Below are 17027 nucleotides of genomic sequence, written 5' to 3' on the forward strand. Positions count from 1 at the left end.
ATTGCGTGTAAATGATCAAAAAAACCTCCCCGGAGGGCTTTGAGTTGGCCATGCAATGGAAGTATGGTACAACGTCGCATATCTGTAGTACAGGACACTCAGGCATAGGCGCATGTAAAAAGATCGGATTTGTGAACATCTGTAGAAATTCGTTTTTCCAGTCACAAATACCGCACGGGGTGTGAGTGGTTAATTGTCCATTACTGATATACAACGTTGCACTGTACAACAAATTGGTTTATAAGCCCATCTGTGCGGACCTTTGAGTGTCATTACCACAATAGCCCAACAAGTTATTGAGCTAATGAAGGAGCCAAGAGTTTGTCAGTACAGCAAGTAGGTGTGCGACATGTTTGAACCTTTGTTATTCCCCTCTTGTGCGTGGGGGTTTTCTCTTTGTGTTCAGGAACTCTCTAGCATACAGAAGCGCTCCTTAAGAGGAATGGGCCCAACGTCCCCCAATGCAGGGCCATCCTTAAATAAGTCTTGGGGCTCAGTGAGGCTTTCTTGTAAAAATAAATGACACTGTCATATTGTTATTATCGAGTGAATGTCCACGAGACACGTTTTATACTTGGCTTGGTTTTGGTAGGCGCCTTAGGTGGAGGGCTAGGTGTGTCTTGGAGTAATATACAAAGGCACGCTATCGTACAACCCTTTATTCATGAGCAGGTAAGAACCGATTGAGATAAATGATCGCTTTTACACGGAGCTAAGTTATACATTTTAATGTGGCCAAGACGAGAGAAAAAAAACGGCTTGCCTCGTCATCCCATCTTAACTATAGCACGTAGACAAGACGAGATGGCACAGTGTCGCACACTGTGCACCCTGGATTAGGATCGTAGTGCTCGGTTTGAAACTTCCTACTGAACATTGAACTATTGTCATGGCCAACCTTTAAAACTATAAACCTCTTCAGATACACCCGGTGTTGTAAATATTTCTCGAATGCACTAAAAAACGCCCTCCAATTGAATGCATTCGGGGTTATAAGTAACCTTGTGGTTTCTAAAAATTAACACGGTGCATTCTGACTTATTTGTTTGCTTAGCGACTGTAAACATTCCGCTGCCTCCTGACAGGCCGAGTGGGAACTTTAGCAATCATCCCAGGTTGCGGAGAGAGTATGTGTGCACCCCCACTGACCTTTGGGTGGAGCGGTGGCATTGTGGTTAGCAACCGCGCTGTCAATCCCAACGACCCTGAGATTGATTACCGGCCACGGCTCACATCGCCGGCAAACATCTGAATGCACCTTTTTTTATGTACCTAAGGTTAAGGTGCAAGTCTGGAGCCATTTGAGTGGAAAACATTTAGTATGGCCGTGAGCCTCCTCTCTTGAGATAAGGGTGCAGCCATGGAATGTGTTGCTCCACATCACTGCTGGCGGAAAGGCCTCCACTCGGGGGAGCTCTAGAGAGCCACTTGATAGACTTGGCTTTGAAGGAGTTCCCGGTGTGAGACGTAAACGTCAGCACTGGGTATACCGACGCTGGTCGGGCGTGGTGTTGACCACACCACCTGACGCATGCCTGCCCCTAACCGGCTTTCATAGGTGTTCGCTAACAGCGCTCGCCCCACCACCATCCTATGGAGGCTGCACGGTGGGGATCTTTTATTCTTGCATTCATGATGACCTTTGATTAACGTGTGTGTCCATTCAGGTGCGAGACAAGGGCACGGGGAAGGTGATGGTGCTGAAGATGAACATCCTGAGCAGCAACCGTGGCAACATGCTCCGTGAAGTGCAGCTCATGAACCGACTCTCTCATCCGAACATTCTCGGGTACGCGAACCCCCACACCCTGCATCCGTTGAGGTGCAGCGCGTGTACGCATACAGGCGATTATTATACGAGTCCGTGAGACTAGACCAGATATTTCACTTGTCGGCACCACCCGAGGTGGCTTCACTTTAGCGCTTCCAATTTATTTATGTGGCCAATAACAGTGAATTGTTTTTCCAATTGAGCAAAGGTTAAAAGTGTAAGGGAAGAAGTGGAAATAAAAGTGTTATGACCTGCGTTGTGGTGAGTGAGTGGGTGTGTGTGTTTTTGTGACCTGCAGTGTGGTGGGTGAGTGTGTTGTTGTGACCTGCAGTGTGAGTGTGTTGTTGTGACCTGCAGTGTGGCGAGTGAGTGGGTGGGTGAATGAGTTTGTTGTTGTGACCTGCAGTGTGGACGAGGTTGAACACTGTGGATAAGACTGGACAGTCAGTCTTGTAGTACAAGTCATCTGCACGGGTGGAAGAATCAACGAGCGAAGTTCACGGGAACAGTAATTAGGGTGGTAGTGATAAAAATGACAAGGAGACGACTTATCGGCGGTTGCTTTGTAAGAGCTTCCATTGGCACAGTTCCACGATTGCTGGGAATCGACCGCAATTGGTTGCTCTTCCCGGGCCAAACCCTAAGAGTCAGCATTCGCATGATAGTTCTTCAAGGCTGAACCGATCTCAAGCCAGGCATGGTCGGCAGAACATGCTGCACACATTTATCCTGGATGGCTCAATTAAACTAAACTAAACTATTTTTTCTATTACCAGGTAAGGCCAACTGAGCTATATGGCTCTTTTCCAGAAGCGAACTGGCCACAAATGATAGCTCAACGAAGTGTGGACATTTATAGCAACCGATTTCTATAAAGGCATGCTTCTAAATTTGGAGGGACGAAACGGAGGACCTGGAGAAAAATCCACTCGACCACGGGGAGAGACATGCAAACTCCAAATATACAGGCATCGGGTTGGGATCAAACTCACGACCTCCTGTATACCAGGCAAGGTAGTTAACATCTCGCCACCGTGGCACCGCCAGTGGGAAGAAGGCCGGTGCACCACATGCAAGAGAGGGGTTTTTGTGACCAGCACTACGCCCAGCCACCGTTTACCCCCCATGGCAATGTTTACATGGTGTACCAAGTACTCATTTTGAGGCTGAGTTGAACTAAGTGAGGCCCTCGGATTTGGTTTTGATATCACTCACCACTGATGTTAGTCGTGGCCAGGAATCAGTCAGGCTGCCTGGTTCATAGTGCAGTGCGCTCATCACTATCCCACCGCTCCCCAAATAGTGACACGTATACATAAAGCTGGAATCACCAGCGAAACGTCGTACTCGAATTGTTAATGTTGTGGGTTTACTCTCCGACACACTGATGTACTGAGAAGTAGTAACTAATTGTCACATTTTGTTTAAGTGACAAACCCTACTAATTGGCTGTGTCGGATGGTGGTGGGTTAAAGACATTTATATTTACGCGATCCAATCCAATCCAAAAAAAACCTTTATTACAGATAATATTGGCCGCGAAGGCCTACGTTTTAAACTCGCGCACAATGCTGCCTGCATGGATGCCCCCGGTCACTTGAACACTTTTGAATGTTAATTTTTCGATTTAAAGCTTTCGTGACTGCAGGGATTCATCTTCTTGGTTTTTTCGGTAAAGTCACGTAGAAGGGAAATGTTAAAATAATAAAAATAAAACATAATAAAATAATTCTCACGACGTTTCGGCCACAACGCAAGCAGCCGTCCTCAGGTGAAGAACAGGTCTGTCGGAAAGACAGCGTCTGAATGAGCACCACCAGGCTTGGCAGCGTATATTTAAGCTGGGTTAAAGGGGGAAGGATGCCTTGACAAAGGAATTTGCATATCAAGAGGAATTTAGCATATTTATGGGAAATGCAGATATGATATTAGTCACTCTTGTGGAATGCGTAGGAGGTGGCGGGGGGGTTTCAATGGTAATTGTTTTGTTTTGCTGTCGTTGTCATCTGTAGGAAGGGAGGGGGGTCTACTGGCGTGCCTGTGTCCTGCACTCACGTATAGACCCCCACCCTCCCACCTCTTGACGCGGATGTGAATGTACCGTCCTGGTGACTGACGTAGCCCTCCTAGTTTTAGACACTCGACTATTGCTCACGCCTGGGTGTGTTTGTGTTGAATTTGTACGGTCACGCTTTGACGACATATTCTGTGTACATTACGGCTCATTGTGTAACGCCGGCCATAACATGTAACAGATGACGTCCCCCCCCCCCCCCCTTCAAACCTGCCATTTCCTGTGATTGCAATCATTCCCCTGAGAGTTGAGTAGGGTATATAAATAGTGAACAGTTGAATATCACGAAATCCAGGCAGCTTTAAGATAACCATACTTTCCCACCTTCGTGTGGCATGCAAGTGTTCTGAACAAAAAACTTGCATGCTTATAGCACCTGCTAATTCATAACAAACTCATGTGTGCTTTTATTATATTATTGCTCATTATTGTTTATTTGGGTTAAACATGGCCCCAACATTTCAGTTTTGCCACCCTTACCAGTATGATCTGGTGATCCCTTGCTGATGAGACTCAGAAGGTCAAAACCAGCCCAGGATTTGTTTGCTGAAGCACATGCAGCCTGATAATGTTGGTCGGCAAAGCCAACAGGATGATGGACCAGGTGTGTATTTATTTATTTGTGTACGGAGACAGAGCAAAATCCGGCTTATTTATAATATACATTAAAAAAAACTGCCATTCAAAACGGCCAACCCAGTTGTGCATGGTTTTGGGTGCTTTAAACAATGTTCAACAACCAGTGCAATCGCACGAGTAACCCGGCTGCCGATCAAAAGATGCAATGCAGCCCACACCACGGCAGGGCCCAGAAGGTAAAAGGTTTGAATGACCTTCACAGGCGAGCCGTTTTTTTTTGCTTTTTACAATGTAAAGTTGCAGCCAGTTTGTTCGGACGAATAGGTCGGCATCCTTTAAAACAACAACAGCAGGTCGTGATCTGAAACGAAGCACTTTACAAATACGAGGTTTTGTCTGAACAGCGTACGTACTGATGGCACATTCTCGGAGGCGGAGTGATAGGGCACCGCTCCGTGAACTCACGACAAACCCGAGTTAGATTCCCAGCCATGGCTAACGTCGGTGAACGAGTTGTTACACGCCACCACGCCCCCACCCACCCCACTCTCCATGACCGATACATTCTGCTCGGGAGGCCTTTAATCCACCGGGGAATTGATAAAGGGGCTGTAAATTAACGCCCTGAGAACGATTGTGCGCTTTATTAATTTTAATTATTTTATTAAAATATGACTATTAATCGCTATAAGTGGGACTTGAATTTTGCGTTAGGAATAAATTAGTTTGGGTCCCACTGGCAATAATTAATATGGATCCAAATTCATGCTTGATTTTCCTCGACTTGAAAAGTTAACATTTGCTTTAATAAGCGGCATTAAAGTGTTCCGCACTAATCCTGTCTCGGAAACGCCGGCAATTAATGCAGTAAGAGGGCTTGTTGTGTAACGCCTAACAATTTGTGTCCATGAAACATTTCAGATTATAATGGTCTCTTTTGAGATTGTAAAATCCCTCCCGTCTGAAAATTAAAATACATTTCCCATGAAGGCTCCAGAACTGACACCTTTTCACTTTCGCTCATGAGAAGTATTTAAAGCACCAGCGTTAAAGCGTTACTGGCCGGGGTCCTGGGAGGTCCTGTGAACTTTTTTTTTTGCGCCTGGGGATTTAAATAAGCGTTGACACATCATTTCCCCGGATATTCGTATCCCCGGTGGACGGTGAACAAAAGGGGGCTTTGGCTGCCTTGTCCGAAGACCGGGAAAGGTTAACGCCGCCAACAAAGCCGTACAGAACCGCCGCCCTCCCGTGCGTTCCACAATAATGCAAGGTGATGTGCTGTCATGTCGAATGTCCGCTGCTTTGCACCGCAATAAGGAAATGCGCTGCGTTGGAGTGGAGGGGGGCAACGTGAAGAAGTACGAAATAATTGCCGTGTAGTTTCACTTCAGCGGTTCGAACTGGCGTAAGCTGACGGGGGGGACTCTGAACGTGTCCCTTTTTCCTCTAATGATGTCTGTGTGTTCTCTTGGGCTTTTGTCGAAACTGCGGCATAATCTCATGGGGATGGTTGAGCCACATGGGCTTCGGGAACATTTGAGTCGTGCTCGTTTTTCAAACTGATCGCCGTGTGTGGGTCTGTGTCATTGTGCCCTGGCCATTAAGATAAGTCGTGTTTCCGAATAATGGTCAGGCTACCGAGTTGTACCGCACATCCTAAGGGCCGTGCGCATTCTGTGAGCGATACAAGGCGGCAACGGCCTGACAAAAGTTCTCTATTTTATTATCATTATTATGCGATCGTTGTATAAACCACTGTAACTTGGTATCATCTCCCTTTTCCTTGCAGGTACATGGGCGTTTGCGTTCACGAGGGACAGCTGCACGCGCTAACGGAGGTGAGACACAGAAGGAATGTCGTGAGTGGGTAGCCCGTCCTACAGACGGGGGTCAGGTGACACTGGAATAACACTCACCTGACCCCTCAATAGACATTCGTCACCGATGTCACGCACACACACATAGATAAAAGATCCCCCGTATAGCCTTACCAGACTGTTGAGGCACGTGCTGTTAGCGAGTACCTATGAAGGCTAGTACGGCACACAAGGAGGTGGGTGACCAGCACCATGCCCAGCCACCTTTGTCTCCCCAGTGACAAAGTTTAGACACATCGCACTAGCTTCTCAATTGAGGCTGAGTCGACCTAGGGGACGCCCCAGAACCGGTTCAGATTATAGTCACTGGTGTAGGCCAAGAGCGAGAATCGAACTCGGGTCGCCGGGTTCGTAACACCACACGCTAACCACTACACTACCGCTCCCCACACACACACCACTACTCACCAGCATTCAAATCAACCTCACCAGTTTCTTAAATGTTGCAGGATGCCTTTTGCAAGTCACCCCCACCACCTCCCCCCGCCTTCACACACACTCCACTTATCAAAGTGATCAAATATAAATTCGATGTCGCTCACATGAGCTACTTATTATAAGCTTTCAAATGACCCCACCGTCGTTAAAATTGGTTGAGGGGTTGGGTAGGCGTGTTTCAGAACATACTTGCAGCTTGGGTTGTTAATCGCTTATGAGTTTTTGAATGTTTGTTTACAGAATAATTTTCAGCTCCAAAAGTCGTGGAATTGATAATCAAATCTGGTTCAACCTGAGTAACAATGTAATCGATTGGTACGCGAGAGCGTTCAAACATCGGTCATGGTTGTCACGTGACCAATGGTTGTCACATGACCAATGTGATTGGTCATGTGACAACCAATTGCACGCAACATATATGCAAATATATAGAACTTACAGCACTTTGGCAATTTCACTGCTGGATGAAGGCTGTACCACCACTCCATGTCAGTTATGAGGCTTTTTCATCATATTTCACCACACTGATCAGTGATAGTTGGTGACAGTTTGTAAACCTATGATATTTAGTTTTTTATCGTGTTTGTGCATGTGAATTTATATCAATAACACTCATTTACTAAATTACCAACCATGAATCCATACACACAAAAATGCATGTTTACATACTGGCTGCTTATTGTACACACAACCACAGCAACAAAAACAGCTAATTGTAAATAAGTAGGCCTGTGTATTCATGACCTGCTGCTTCGAGTTATTTTAAAAATCCTTCGTTTGTGGCACTGGTGGCAAATGTGCATTTTTTTTGGTGTGCCGTGTGTGAGCGAGCGAGTGATCCCCCCGCCCGTAGAGAGGTCATTTGAGTATAGCTGCTGGCTGCACACGCATGCACTTCTAACATGCCACGGGGCTTCGTTACACTCCAGGCTTCAACTGTGCCTTCCAATTTGTCATGATGGGGACAGGGCTTCAAATTCATTTTGTTTAACCGAGTGAGAATTCAGAGACCAGGATGACTCTCATTTTCAAGAGTGACCTGGGGCATTAGTCTGTCAGTTGAGGGTGACGATCGCTGTGTATAATCCGAATTGAGTGATTTTGCAAATAATTTTAGAATTCAACAAATTTGGATCATTGGTGCCATCTTGCAAATGACGTCGTGGGCATCTTGAACGTCCGCTGTCCAGCGGATGGCCAGGGTAGTATGATTACGGCGATTACGCCCGCGGTAATAACGATGGAGGCCGCTGGATTTGAACCGATGCAGCGTGACGTTTCACCGAAGTCGTCGCGCTTCATTGCCGACTGCCTTCGAGGCTCGGGTCGCGTTCGGGTGTCCTCAAATGTTTCGGTGACATCGTTGTTTTCATTGCCTGGGGTGGTTTCTTATTTTCAACTCTTGCCTTTCAACCGAAGGTTTTTTTCTCTTTGTACATTCAAGTAATGGTATGCCATTATCAATTATGAATGAAATGGTCGAGCGGGCGTCTTACTTAAATGCGCATAAAGGTATTTTGTGGCGGGTAGAGTGCGTGCGAGTGGTTGTAGTCGGTGTGCAGTCTGAATTGCGCAATCTGTGTGCAGTTTTATGCGAGCGTACCGATAATGCGAGGACGTCCTGAATGCAATGTCTCGGCATTTTATTTATTAATTGAGCGCCTGTGCTTTCGCGCCAAGCCGGGCAGCAGCTTCATGAATTTCAGAATGCGGTGTCGTCCTCAGACCGCCTCTAAGCTTGGTTAGCGGAGACAGTCCTCAACGATGTGCGTCATCGTCTGTCCTCTGCACCACGGCTACAGTTGGAGTTCTGAATAAACGGTGCCTGTGACCAAATCTCCCGGAATGCCACCGGATAATAGTAAGATCTCGGAGGCTGAGCAGGGTTGGGCGGCGGTGCGGGTAGCACCACGACTATCTCAATGGTCTCCTCATCCCTGGTGCGGTGCATTAAACCTCACCGCCGGAGAGACAAAAACCGGGTGTGGCGTTGGTCACCCACGCTCTCGTGTGCCATGCTGGCCTTCACAGTTTCTCGCTAACACCACTGTCTCAAACTATTTTTGTATAGGCTACACGGGGCGATCTGTGCCTTGGTACGTGTGACGACCAGAACCCTTAGTGGGTGGTGCCCATCGTAACCCGTGGCTTTATGTTCGCAGTACGTCAACGGGGGTAACCTGGAGCAGTTGCTGGACAGCCCCGTGTACCTGTCGTGGTTGGTTCGCATCAAGCTGGCCCTGGACATCGCGCGGGGACTCAAGTACCTGCATTCGAGGGGCGTCTTCCACCGTGACCTCACCTCCAAGGTGCAGTTAAGCGGTGCATCGCTTACGCGTGCAGTAAAATCATTATGGACGTTGTGGAGAATTTAAGTAGTGAGATGAATAATTGGGCTACCGCTTCACGTAACCTGCGTCTCCACTTAAAAAACAACATTGTTCTTTTTTTTAACACATCCCATCAGCCACACGGCCCTCTGGAAGTGCAGAGGTCCCGTGTGCACCGCCACCGCCCGGCTAATTTTAGGGTGGTGGAGGTGTGAATCATTACATGCCGAACGCTTACCTAACGCACCTGCGTCTGTTTGTGTTGGCGTGGCAACAAATCGTGTGTTCGCCTACCTCGCAGGATGGATACATGTTGGCAGGGCGTGGTCGGGTATGGAATCTAATCCCATTGTCGGGCAGGCACGCGTGTGTGTTGCGATCCTCTACGCTTCAGTGAGCTGAATTTGCCTGCTTCTGCAGTCCCTTTCGTTGCCTTATCATAACCGAGCAGGGCGTGGTCCGCCTGTTTGTTTTCTGCACATCCGGCCACGTTTTATGTTGACGGATGCCGCATCAATCGCGTCGGGCCTGTCTGCTCTGGAAGGCCCTGCCGCCGCCTCGTACTTCCGCGTTGGCTGTGCAGGTTTACAACGTACGCGGGTTAGAGACATCAAAATTGACCGATCCATATTTGTCTTTGGGTTAGTTCGCGTGGTAGTTGTATACCAACATTCTTGGCCGTTAACCTTTCCACCACCCAACCTAGATTGTTACATTTACAAAGATGTTATCTGTACGTGCAAATCTATTCATCAGATTCTCACCGGTAAAGCCCACCTGTAAATTTCAAGGATTTTGGCATACATCAAACCCAAAACCAAATACACCTAACTGTGCTGGCTACGAAAACCAGCTTGTATATTACCTGCTGTATGACGTAGATTTAAAAACACGGTCGTTGACAAAGAAAATGGAAATCGAATCTAAAACGTGTGCAAGGGAGCGTGGAGAGGTGCACGATTGGACATGGACTGAGAAAACACTCAAGTTAGAGCTATCCGAGTGTTGCGAAGGTTATAATCGGACAGGGGCGTGTCTTAGGGGACATGCCATCGCCCCAAGCAGGAGGGGGGCAGTGGCCGGCGGTCAAGACTGACGACGGAGTGGCAGCCAAAGGAGAGAAAACGCTTCCGGGGGGAGTTCCACCGTGGAGACAGAGCGATGAGACCCGCCTGAGATGGATTTTTTTTAATCGCGTGACGGCGACGGCTCGTGGATACCTGCATCCAGCAGTGGATAGACCATTGCCGGTGACGGTTGTGGACGTGGTTAAGAACAACAAAGGGGGGGGTGGGGAAGCCCTCGCCACTGGCTAAGAGGTCAATGAGGCCGTTTCTCTACGCAGAGACACTGCGTTCACAGGCACTCGCGGTCTTGACTCTTCCAGACAAAAGTTGCGCTGGGTGGTTTTAACGACTGTGGGTGGGGAGGGGGTCATGGCTCCTTGTCACGCCCAGTGGTTTTCGTGGTGGAACAATCAAAAGGCAAGGAAAATAATAAAACGCCCAATGTCCACTGGGAGTATTGAGATTAAACGTGGGCGGTGCTTGAATGCCGGAGGGCGAGTTTGCTCGTTTGTTTGCTTGCTCCTATTTTCTTTACAACATTTTTTGCAAGTTCCTGTAGTAAAAAAAAAGAAAACCTATTAAAATCTTCCTTCGACAACCCTAGCCCCCCATCACGATCACTCCACGCTCGTATAAATGTTCTGCAACGTTTCAAGAGATTCGGGAACATTGTATCACTTGCGTGTTTTTTGTCTCCCAACGGTGGCGCGTAACTTTAACCGTCGGCGAATGAGAAAACTGGCAGGGACACTGACATGTTAATTGTCTTGCGGGGCTCCTGCGTGCGTCTCCTTGTGTTCGCAGGTGTTGCGGCGCTGCGGTTAAACACCTAATTCAATTCGGAGACGCGTTACGTAACGTCAGCTGCACACCTGTGCTGCTGCTGCCGCCACCTATCGCGCTCTGCTTTTCAGCTCCAGAGTTGATCGTGCAAAGTCTGACTTTTTTTTGCGTTTGTTTTCTGACGATTGCAGAACTGCCTGATAAAGTACGACGATAGCGGCTACACGGGCATCGTCGGGGACTTTGGCCTGGCTGAGACTATCCCAAAGTGCAAGTAAATAACGCCACCAGGACACATTGCTGTTTTTTTACACTCTATGATCGCGGCGTGATGAAGTATGGTCAAATAACCTCCCGCACCTCCACTCAACAGCTGCACAGGATTGGGAGGTTCTTCGTTCAACAGTGGATTAATTAAGGGCTCTATGTGTACAACCACAAGCCACATGGTTAGAGTGTGTGTGATTACTCAGTCACGCAAAGTTGCCAGTTCAAATACCGGTCAGAGCTCAACTCGGTCTATCATACTTACAGAGGTGGATAAAATCAGTACTCGTGCTCCAGTGTGTTTTTTTAGTTTTACCGCCGTGATGTTCACAAGCATGATGTCTGACGCTTTGCGTTGCCTTTGTTTGAGCTTCAGGAACTGATTTAATTTGGTTTGCCAAAGGTTGAGAATACAAATGAGATGGTAAACCGACGCAAACAAGCATTGGATTCTTGAATTAAATCGTTTCCCTGGATTGCAACCGTTGATAACATCGCTGGTTGTTTGAATCCTTACACATCTGTGAGTGGTGGCACATACCTCATTTGGGCAGGAAACACTTTTACTGTGAACATTGGGGGGAAAAAAAGGCTTGCTCTATCCCAGCCTGCAATGAAAACTCTCGCATATTGCCAAGGAAGTATTGTATATGTGAAGGATTACATGCTTCAAAGTAAAGAAGTAATTGCAGGCACTTTGGTAATGACCCACAGCTTATAACCAACTCACTTTAAATGCAATCGATCTTATCAGCTTACACAAGCTAAGCTGTTTTAAGCCTGGTGGGTTACATCGGGGCTTGCCAGGCATTGTAAGGATGTGGTTGTAAAGTTGGCCAGGAGATAGCAGCGCTGAGTGTCGCCCCCTCGTATGCCCTGGTGGGTTTTCTCCGGGTGATCCTGTTTCTTCTCGAATGTCAAACACTCATCGGCACGCTTGGCCATACATCCCAATGCAGAAACCCTTCCTGCAGTAGAGTCTTGATACTCGGTGAGGTCTTTCTGGGTAAATAAATGGCATTTTTAAATCCTTTATATTAAGTTCGCTTGCTTGCTTGCTTGCGTGCTTGCGTGCTTGCTTGCTTACGACCGTGCAAATCTTTCGGTCGTTTTTTAACCCACTTCCCGTCATCCAATCGAGCTGACATTTTGCACACAGACTCGTTGTGCGAGACAATTAATGTTCGTGAAAATTTTTTTCCAAAATTTTACACTGTTTAGGGAAAACAAATTAAATATTTAATTACCAATTTCTTAATACTGGCAGACAATCATCTGACCCATAGGTGGCAGCCATCTCAAGCCAGAGGATGAGAGGACTCTAGCCGCCACGCATATAAAGGATTTAGAGTGAAAAACTTTGTTTTTACGGGTTTACTTGTTACCTTTGCCCTATTGCCTGGCAATCAAATCGCCCCACCAATGCAAACTGAGTTATCGGCAAAAGCACTGAGCGTTGGGTTATCCATCTGCTTATTGTGCTATATTCCATTGTATTCAGAAACAATAGAGGTCATTGCCAATGTATTTTTGAATTAGTTTGCTACTAATCGTCTCTTGGAATTACTTTTGATAATGGAGAAACAATCCGGTGTGTTTAACTGCTGATGTTGGGGGGAAAAAGAATTAATCTGTAATATAAACTCGTACAGTGCCTAATATAAAGTCCACACGATTAGGTTTTTAGAGTGCATCCAATCAGTGGCAGTGGGGGCACCCACATGAGGGCCAGGTCTCGGACAGCGCTGTGTGCCCAAGCGAAGTGGGATGATGTTCACCGAGATTGTGAAATGCCCAGTCTGTCTCTCTCTCTTGCTGTCACTGTGAGCAATGCTGTCGAGCAGCCTGCCCACATGGCAGGTAAGATCCCAAGTGATAGGTGGGTAGGGGCAGGTATGACATTTTTGTTTGTCTGACTTGCCAAGCAGTGCTTTGAAGAGTTGGGCTGGCTCACACACGAGATCTGTTTTAATGAAATCCGGTCACGTAAGACGAGCAAGGTCAGCAGATATAAAATATATATTAATGTTTATCCCAAGTGAGAACTCGAAACCAGGATAGTCTTCTTTGCAAGAGTGACCTGAGGTAATTAGTCTGGCAGTAGGGGGCGATTGCTATGTATAGTCCCAACTGAGTAAGTTAATTTTCGAATTTGGAAAATTTGCACCCTGGGCACCAGCATATAATGGCCTACGCTTGCGAATTTCTTCAGCTAATCTTTAACATCCCCGCTATAAATAGTCCGGATTGAGCTGTGGTTGCTAACATCAGTGGCCAGTGATATCGCGCTGGTCCTGGGCAGCCTCCATTCACACTCATGATCAGCAAGGTGAAGTATGATCAAGCAGCCCCCATGACACTAGTGACCAATTTTATTGCAACGCGCCTTGCGGTTTTTACTTTGCCGTGTGCAAATCGGTTCGATCGTTCCCAAAAATGAACTGGATGCGATGATCAATTGCGTGACTTTTAGAACAGTCCCGATAATCCATTTTGTAAATTATAAAACAATCTTTGCTAGCTTAATAATAGGTTTTTTCCACTTTTTTCTGGCAACAAAACAGACCTTAAGATGTTAAAACACCAAACTGAAACCGTTTACAAGGAATCATGTCTGCATTAACCACAATACTTGTGGTCAGAACGCAAACAAAAAACATACTCTGATAATGTATGCATTGCTAGCTTGTCTCAATTCTGCTTCACGTACTTCTGTGTGCTCGGACGTGTCGCTCACGGACGAGACCCGAGGTTGATTGTAGGTCAGTCGTGACTAAGAGCCCATTTCCCGTCCACTGCCCCTGCCTGAAGAGCTATTTGCCCCTAATCCTGGCCTGAGCAGTGGCACTGTTCACACAAAGCCCCTCTGCTTCTACAACTGCCAGCTTGCATCTCAGGCTGACATATTCGTCGATAAAAAAAGGTGGGGGGTGGGGGGGGGGGGGGTTGCGGGGAGTATTGGGCCATCCAAGGTGGAGAGGTGGAATTGACGATTCGCACGTTCGTCACGGAATTGGAACCCCCGCTGGATTTTGTGCGCTCAGCGCTGCGGCGACGGATTTCGGTCAAACCCCACATTACGTTCAGGGTCACCCCTGTGAGCGGCCGACAAGGCTACAATTCACGCCGCTGCCAAGTTTCTGTGTCACACCTATGATTTTTCTTTTACCGCCACTGTTGCAGTTGACATCTGGTATTTTACCAGGTTAACATGTATTTCTTTGTGTGTGTATATATTGGCGGGTGAGAAGGGGTGCAGGTCATGTTGGGAAAACGTCTTGGGAAAAAAAAAAGAGGAATAAGAGGAGACAGTCAAGGAGAGACCGAATAAGAAATTCATAGGACAGTCTCATGGAGGACCCAAAGACATGTTCGCAGGGCAGTTTCACGGTGCCGGACATACACTTCAGACACTAAAGATGTGGACAATCGTTCCATTCATGAAGTGCCTTCTTACTTGGACACAGCACATCAACCAATTAAGACGTCCAATTCCGCACACCTCCGATTATAATCAACGGTTGGCTACGTACGGTTCGAAAGAAGTTCAATATACATACATAGAATTCAGTTTCAAAGAATGTCAGCCTTGCTCAATGGGGGGGGGGGGGAAAGCCTCCATAATAATCTAATTTCCCAAATGTCTAATTACCTCGTAGAAAATACATTGACTCATCTATTACACGTTGAATAGTGCTGTTGTTGCTGGCCCCTTGGCGTCTTGGACCTTTTGGACCTGTACTCAACACATTTGTGCTCAAATTACTGCGGTGTCGGACGTACTCGGGCAACCCGACTCTTCATGCACGCTGGAATCGTATGTTCGGTTTCCTGTGTGTGTCAAACCGTTTACGCATTCCACAACTGAGCCATGTATTCTATAAATATAAATGATTGCCTTCAAAGTTATACACCCCATGGTGCATTTTCAGTGTGATTTCGAAAATTTTGCGGCCGCGGTGTTGCCTAATTGCTGGAGTTGCCCTTGGGTGGAGTTTGGGACGAGGATAGGGGAGTCGCGAGATACCGGGAGAGATGGGAGAGATGAGAGATACGGGGAGAGAAGGGAGAGATGGGAGAAGCTGACAAGGAAAACAGAGACCCCCCCCCACCCCCGACAGCTCCCCGATGCGTTTCCGCGCTGTGCTTCGTGGTGTTTGATAGAAGCCGAACGCCACGTGCGTTCTAGAGCTTTACAGCACAACCTATGCAGGGGCAAAAAATAATAATTCCAGATAACCGCAATTGGCAGGAGAATGATAAAAAAATTAAATCTGCAATTATTTTGCAAAGAATTGGGGTTCTGGTGGTCGGAGCACGATTTATAAGTTAAATATTCTTTAGTGTTGTCTTTCAGCTGTTCCCTTCAGCCTTCGGTTAAACTTGTTGCCACTGTTTTGGGAATTACTTGTGCACTTGCTGAGTGTGAAGAAAAAGGCCGAAATCGACGAGGAAATACGACCCCAGAAATCTTGAATTAGCGGAAGAAGAATGATTGAATTGGGGGCGTGGCGGGAGCAACGGGTTTACAAAGTGAAACTTGCCTAGTGATGTGTTTCATCCGCCTCCGCTGTCTTCGGTTAAACCCAGCGGCTGCAATGAGAGCAGTTTCTTGTGCGCTTGTGGCGTGTGAAGATTTCCTCTTTGGTCAAGAGCGCCGGCATTGTTTTTGTGCCAAGAATAAGGCCCTGCGAGGAGAGTTTAAATATTTGCACGTCAATCGTGCGCTGACAAGAAGCCCTTTCTATGCACCTGCATACCTGGGCACCTTGCACTCACCACTGTATGTTTGTATGTACGTTGAACGCCTTTCGCACCCTTCCTTGCCAGCCGTGCTAACCGGAGGTGTGGGAAATGTGTTTGAAACCTGTGTTCAAAAAGGGGATCTGTAAATAACACAAAGGATAATGTAAGTCTTTTTCAACCACTTTTACTCAATGGCATGTGTCTCTGCCCAGGGACAGCTGTTGGTCTCCTCTTTACTTGGGACATGGGGTGGGAAACCCACAGCCCACGGCTTCACAGTCACGCGGCCCCACGGCGCAATATTTTTCCCATCGCTTTCCAAGCACCTTAGCCAGACTAATCGGGTACGAGTGGGGGATTGTTTAGGAATTTGTTTGTCGTGGGTCCAAAGAAATATTTGGACCAGGCAGCGCAGGAGCAGGGTCGCTTACTCCCAGATAGCGTGCAATGCTTGGGTCACTGACCACTGGCACAACGCTTTTGGCTATAATAATCATAAGAATGGCTTTTTATATGAAGGAAGGCCTCGCTGAGTCTCAAGACTATTTTTCACGAGAGTTCCTGCTACAGTAATAGGTTTTTACTCTTTCAACTGGTACAACAACTGACACCTTTATACAAGGGATCATGTTTGCAATAACCACAACACAAGCAGACAAAATGCAAACAAAAAGAAGCAACTCTGATAATGATAATGATATGCACTGTCCTTGAAGTTGATTGGTCTACACCCGAGACAGCTTTTCTTAGAGCCTAGTCTCCATTGGTGTTGGGACCAGATGATGCCAAAAGGCGCACAACTCAAAAACAGCGCACTATCAGAGTATTGAGAGCTCGGGGTAAGCATTTACACTATGAGACCTCCTTTACCAGTGGCAAAATATAGTAATAGGTTTTTACCCTTTCAACTGGTACAAAAACTGACACCTTTATACAAGGGATCTTCAATATTTTGCCACTGGTAAAGGAGGTCTCATAGTGTAAGTTCTTGCTACATTGAGATGTTTGGCCAATTCCATAGGTAATCGCACACAGCACTTGCCCCAGAAGTCCTGGTGAGGCTATACGGTGGTGTCTTTGTCTTTGTGCTCC

At 47.0% G+C, this 17027-nt stretch overlaps 1 protein-coding gene across 1 annotated transcript in view; it reads left to right on the forward strand.

Annotated features, from left to right (window-relative positions):
* The window catches only part of LOC133350105 (dual specificity testis-specific protein kinase 2-like), a 52445-nt gene that overhangs the window by 14846 nt on the left and 20572 nt on the right, over positions 1 to 17027 (forward strand). The window contains exons 2-5 of the mRNA XM_061564130.1: positions 1668 to 1789; positions 6217 to 6265; positions 8905 to 9051; positions 11114 to 11196. Coding sequence (XP_061420114.1) covers positions 1668 to 1789; positions 6217 to 6265; positions 8905 to 9051; positions 11114 to 11196 — 401 coding nt within the window. The remainder of the gene's footprint in view (positions 1 to 1667; positions 1790 to 6216; positions 6266 to 8904; positions 9052 to 11113; positions 11197 to 17027) is intronic.

Source organism: Lethenteron reissneri, chromosome 4 (assembly GCF_015708825.2).
Source record: "Lethenteron reissneri isolate LAM-NWPU_2019-01 chromosome 4, ASM1570882v1, whole genome shotgun sequence".
Lineage (NCBI taxonomy): Eukaryota > Metazoa > Chordata > Hyperoartia > Petromyzontiformes > Petromyzontidae > Lethenteron > Lethenteron reissneri.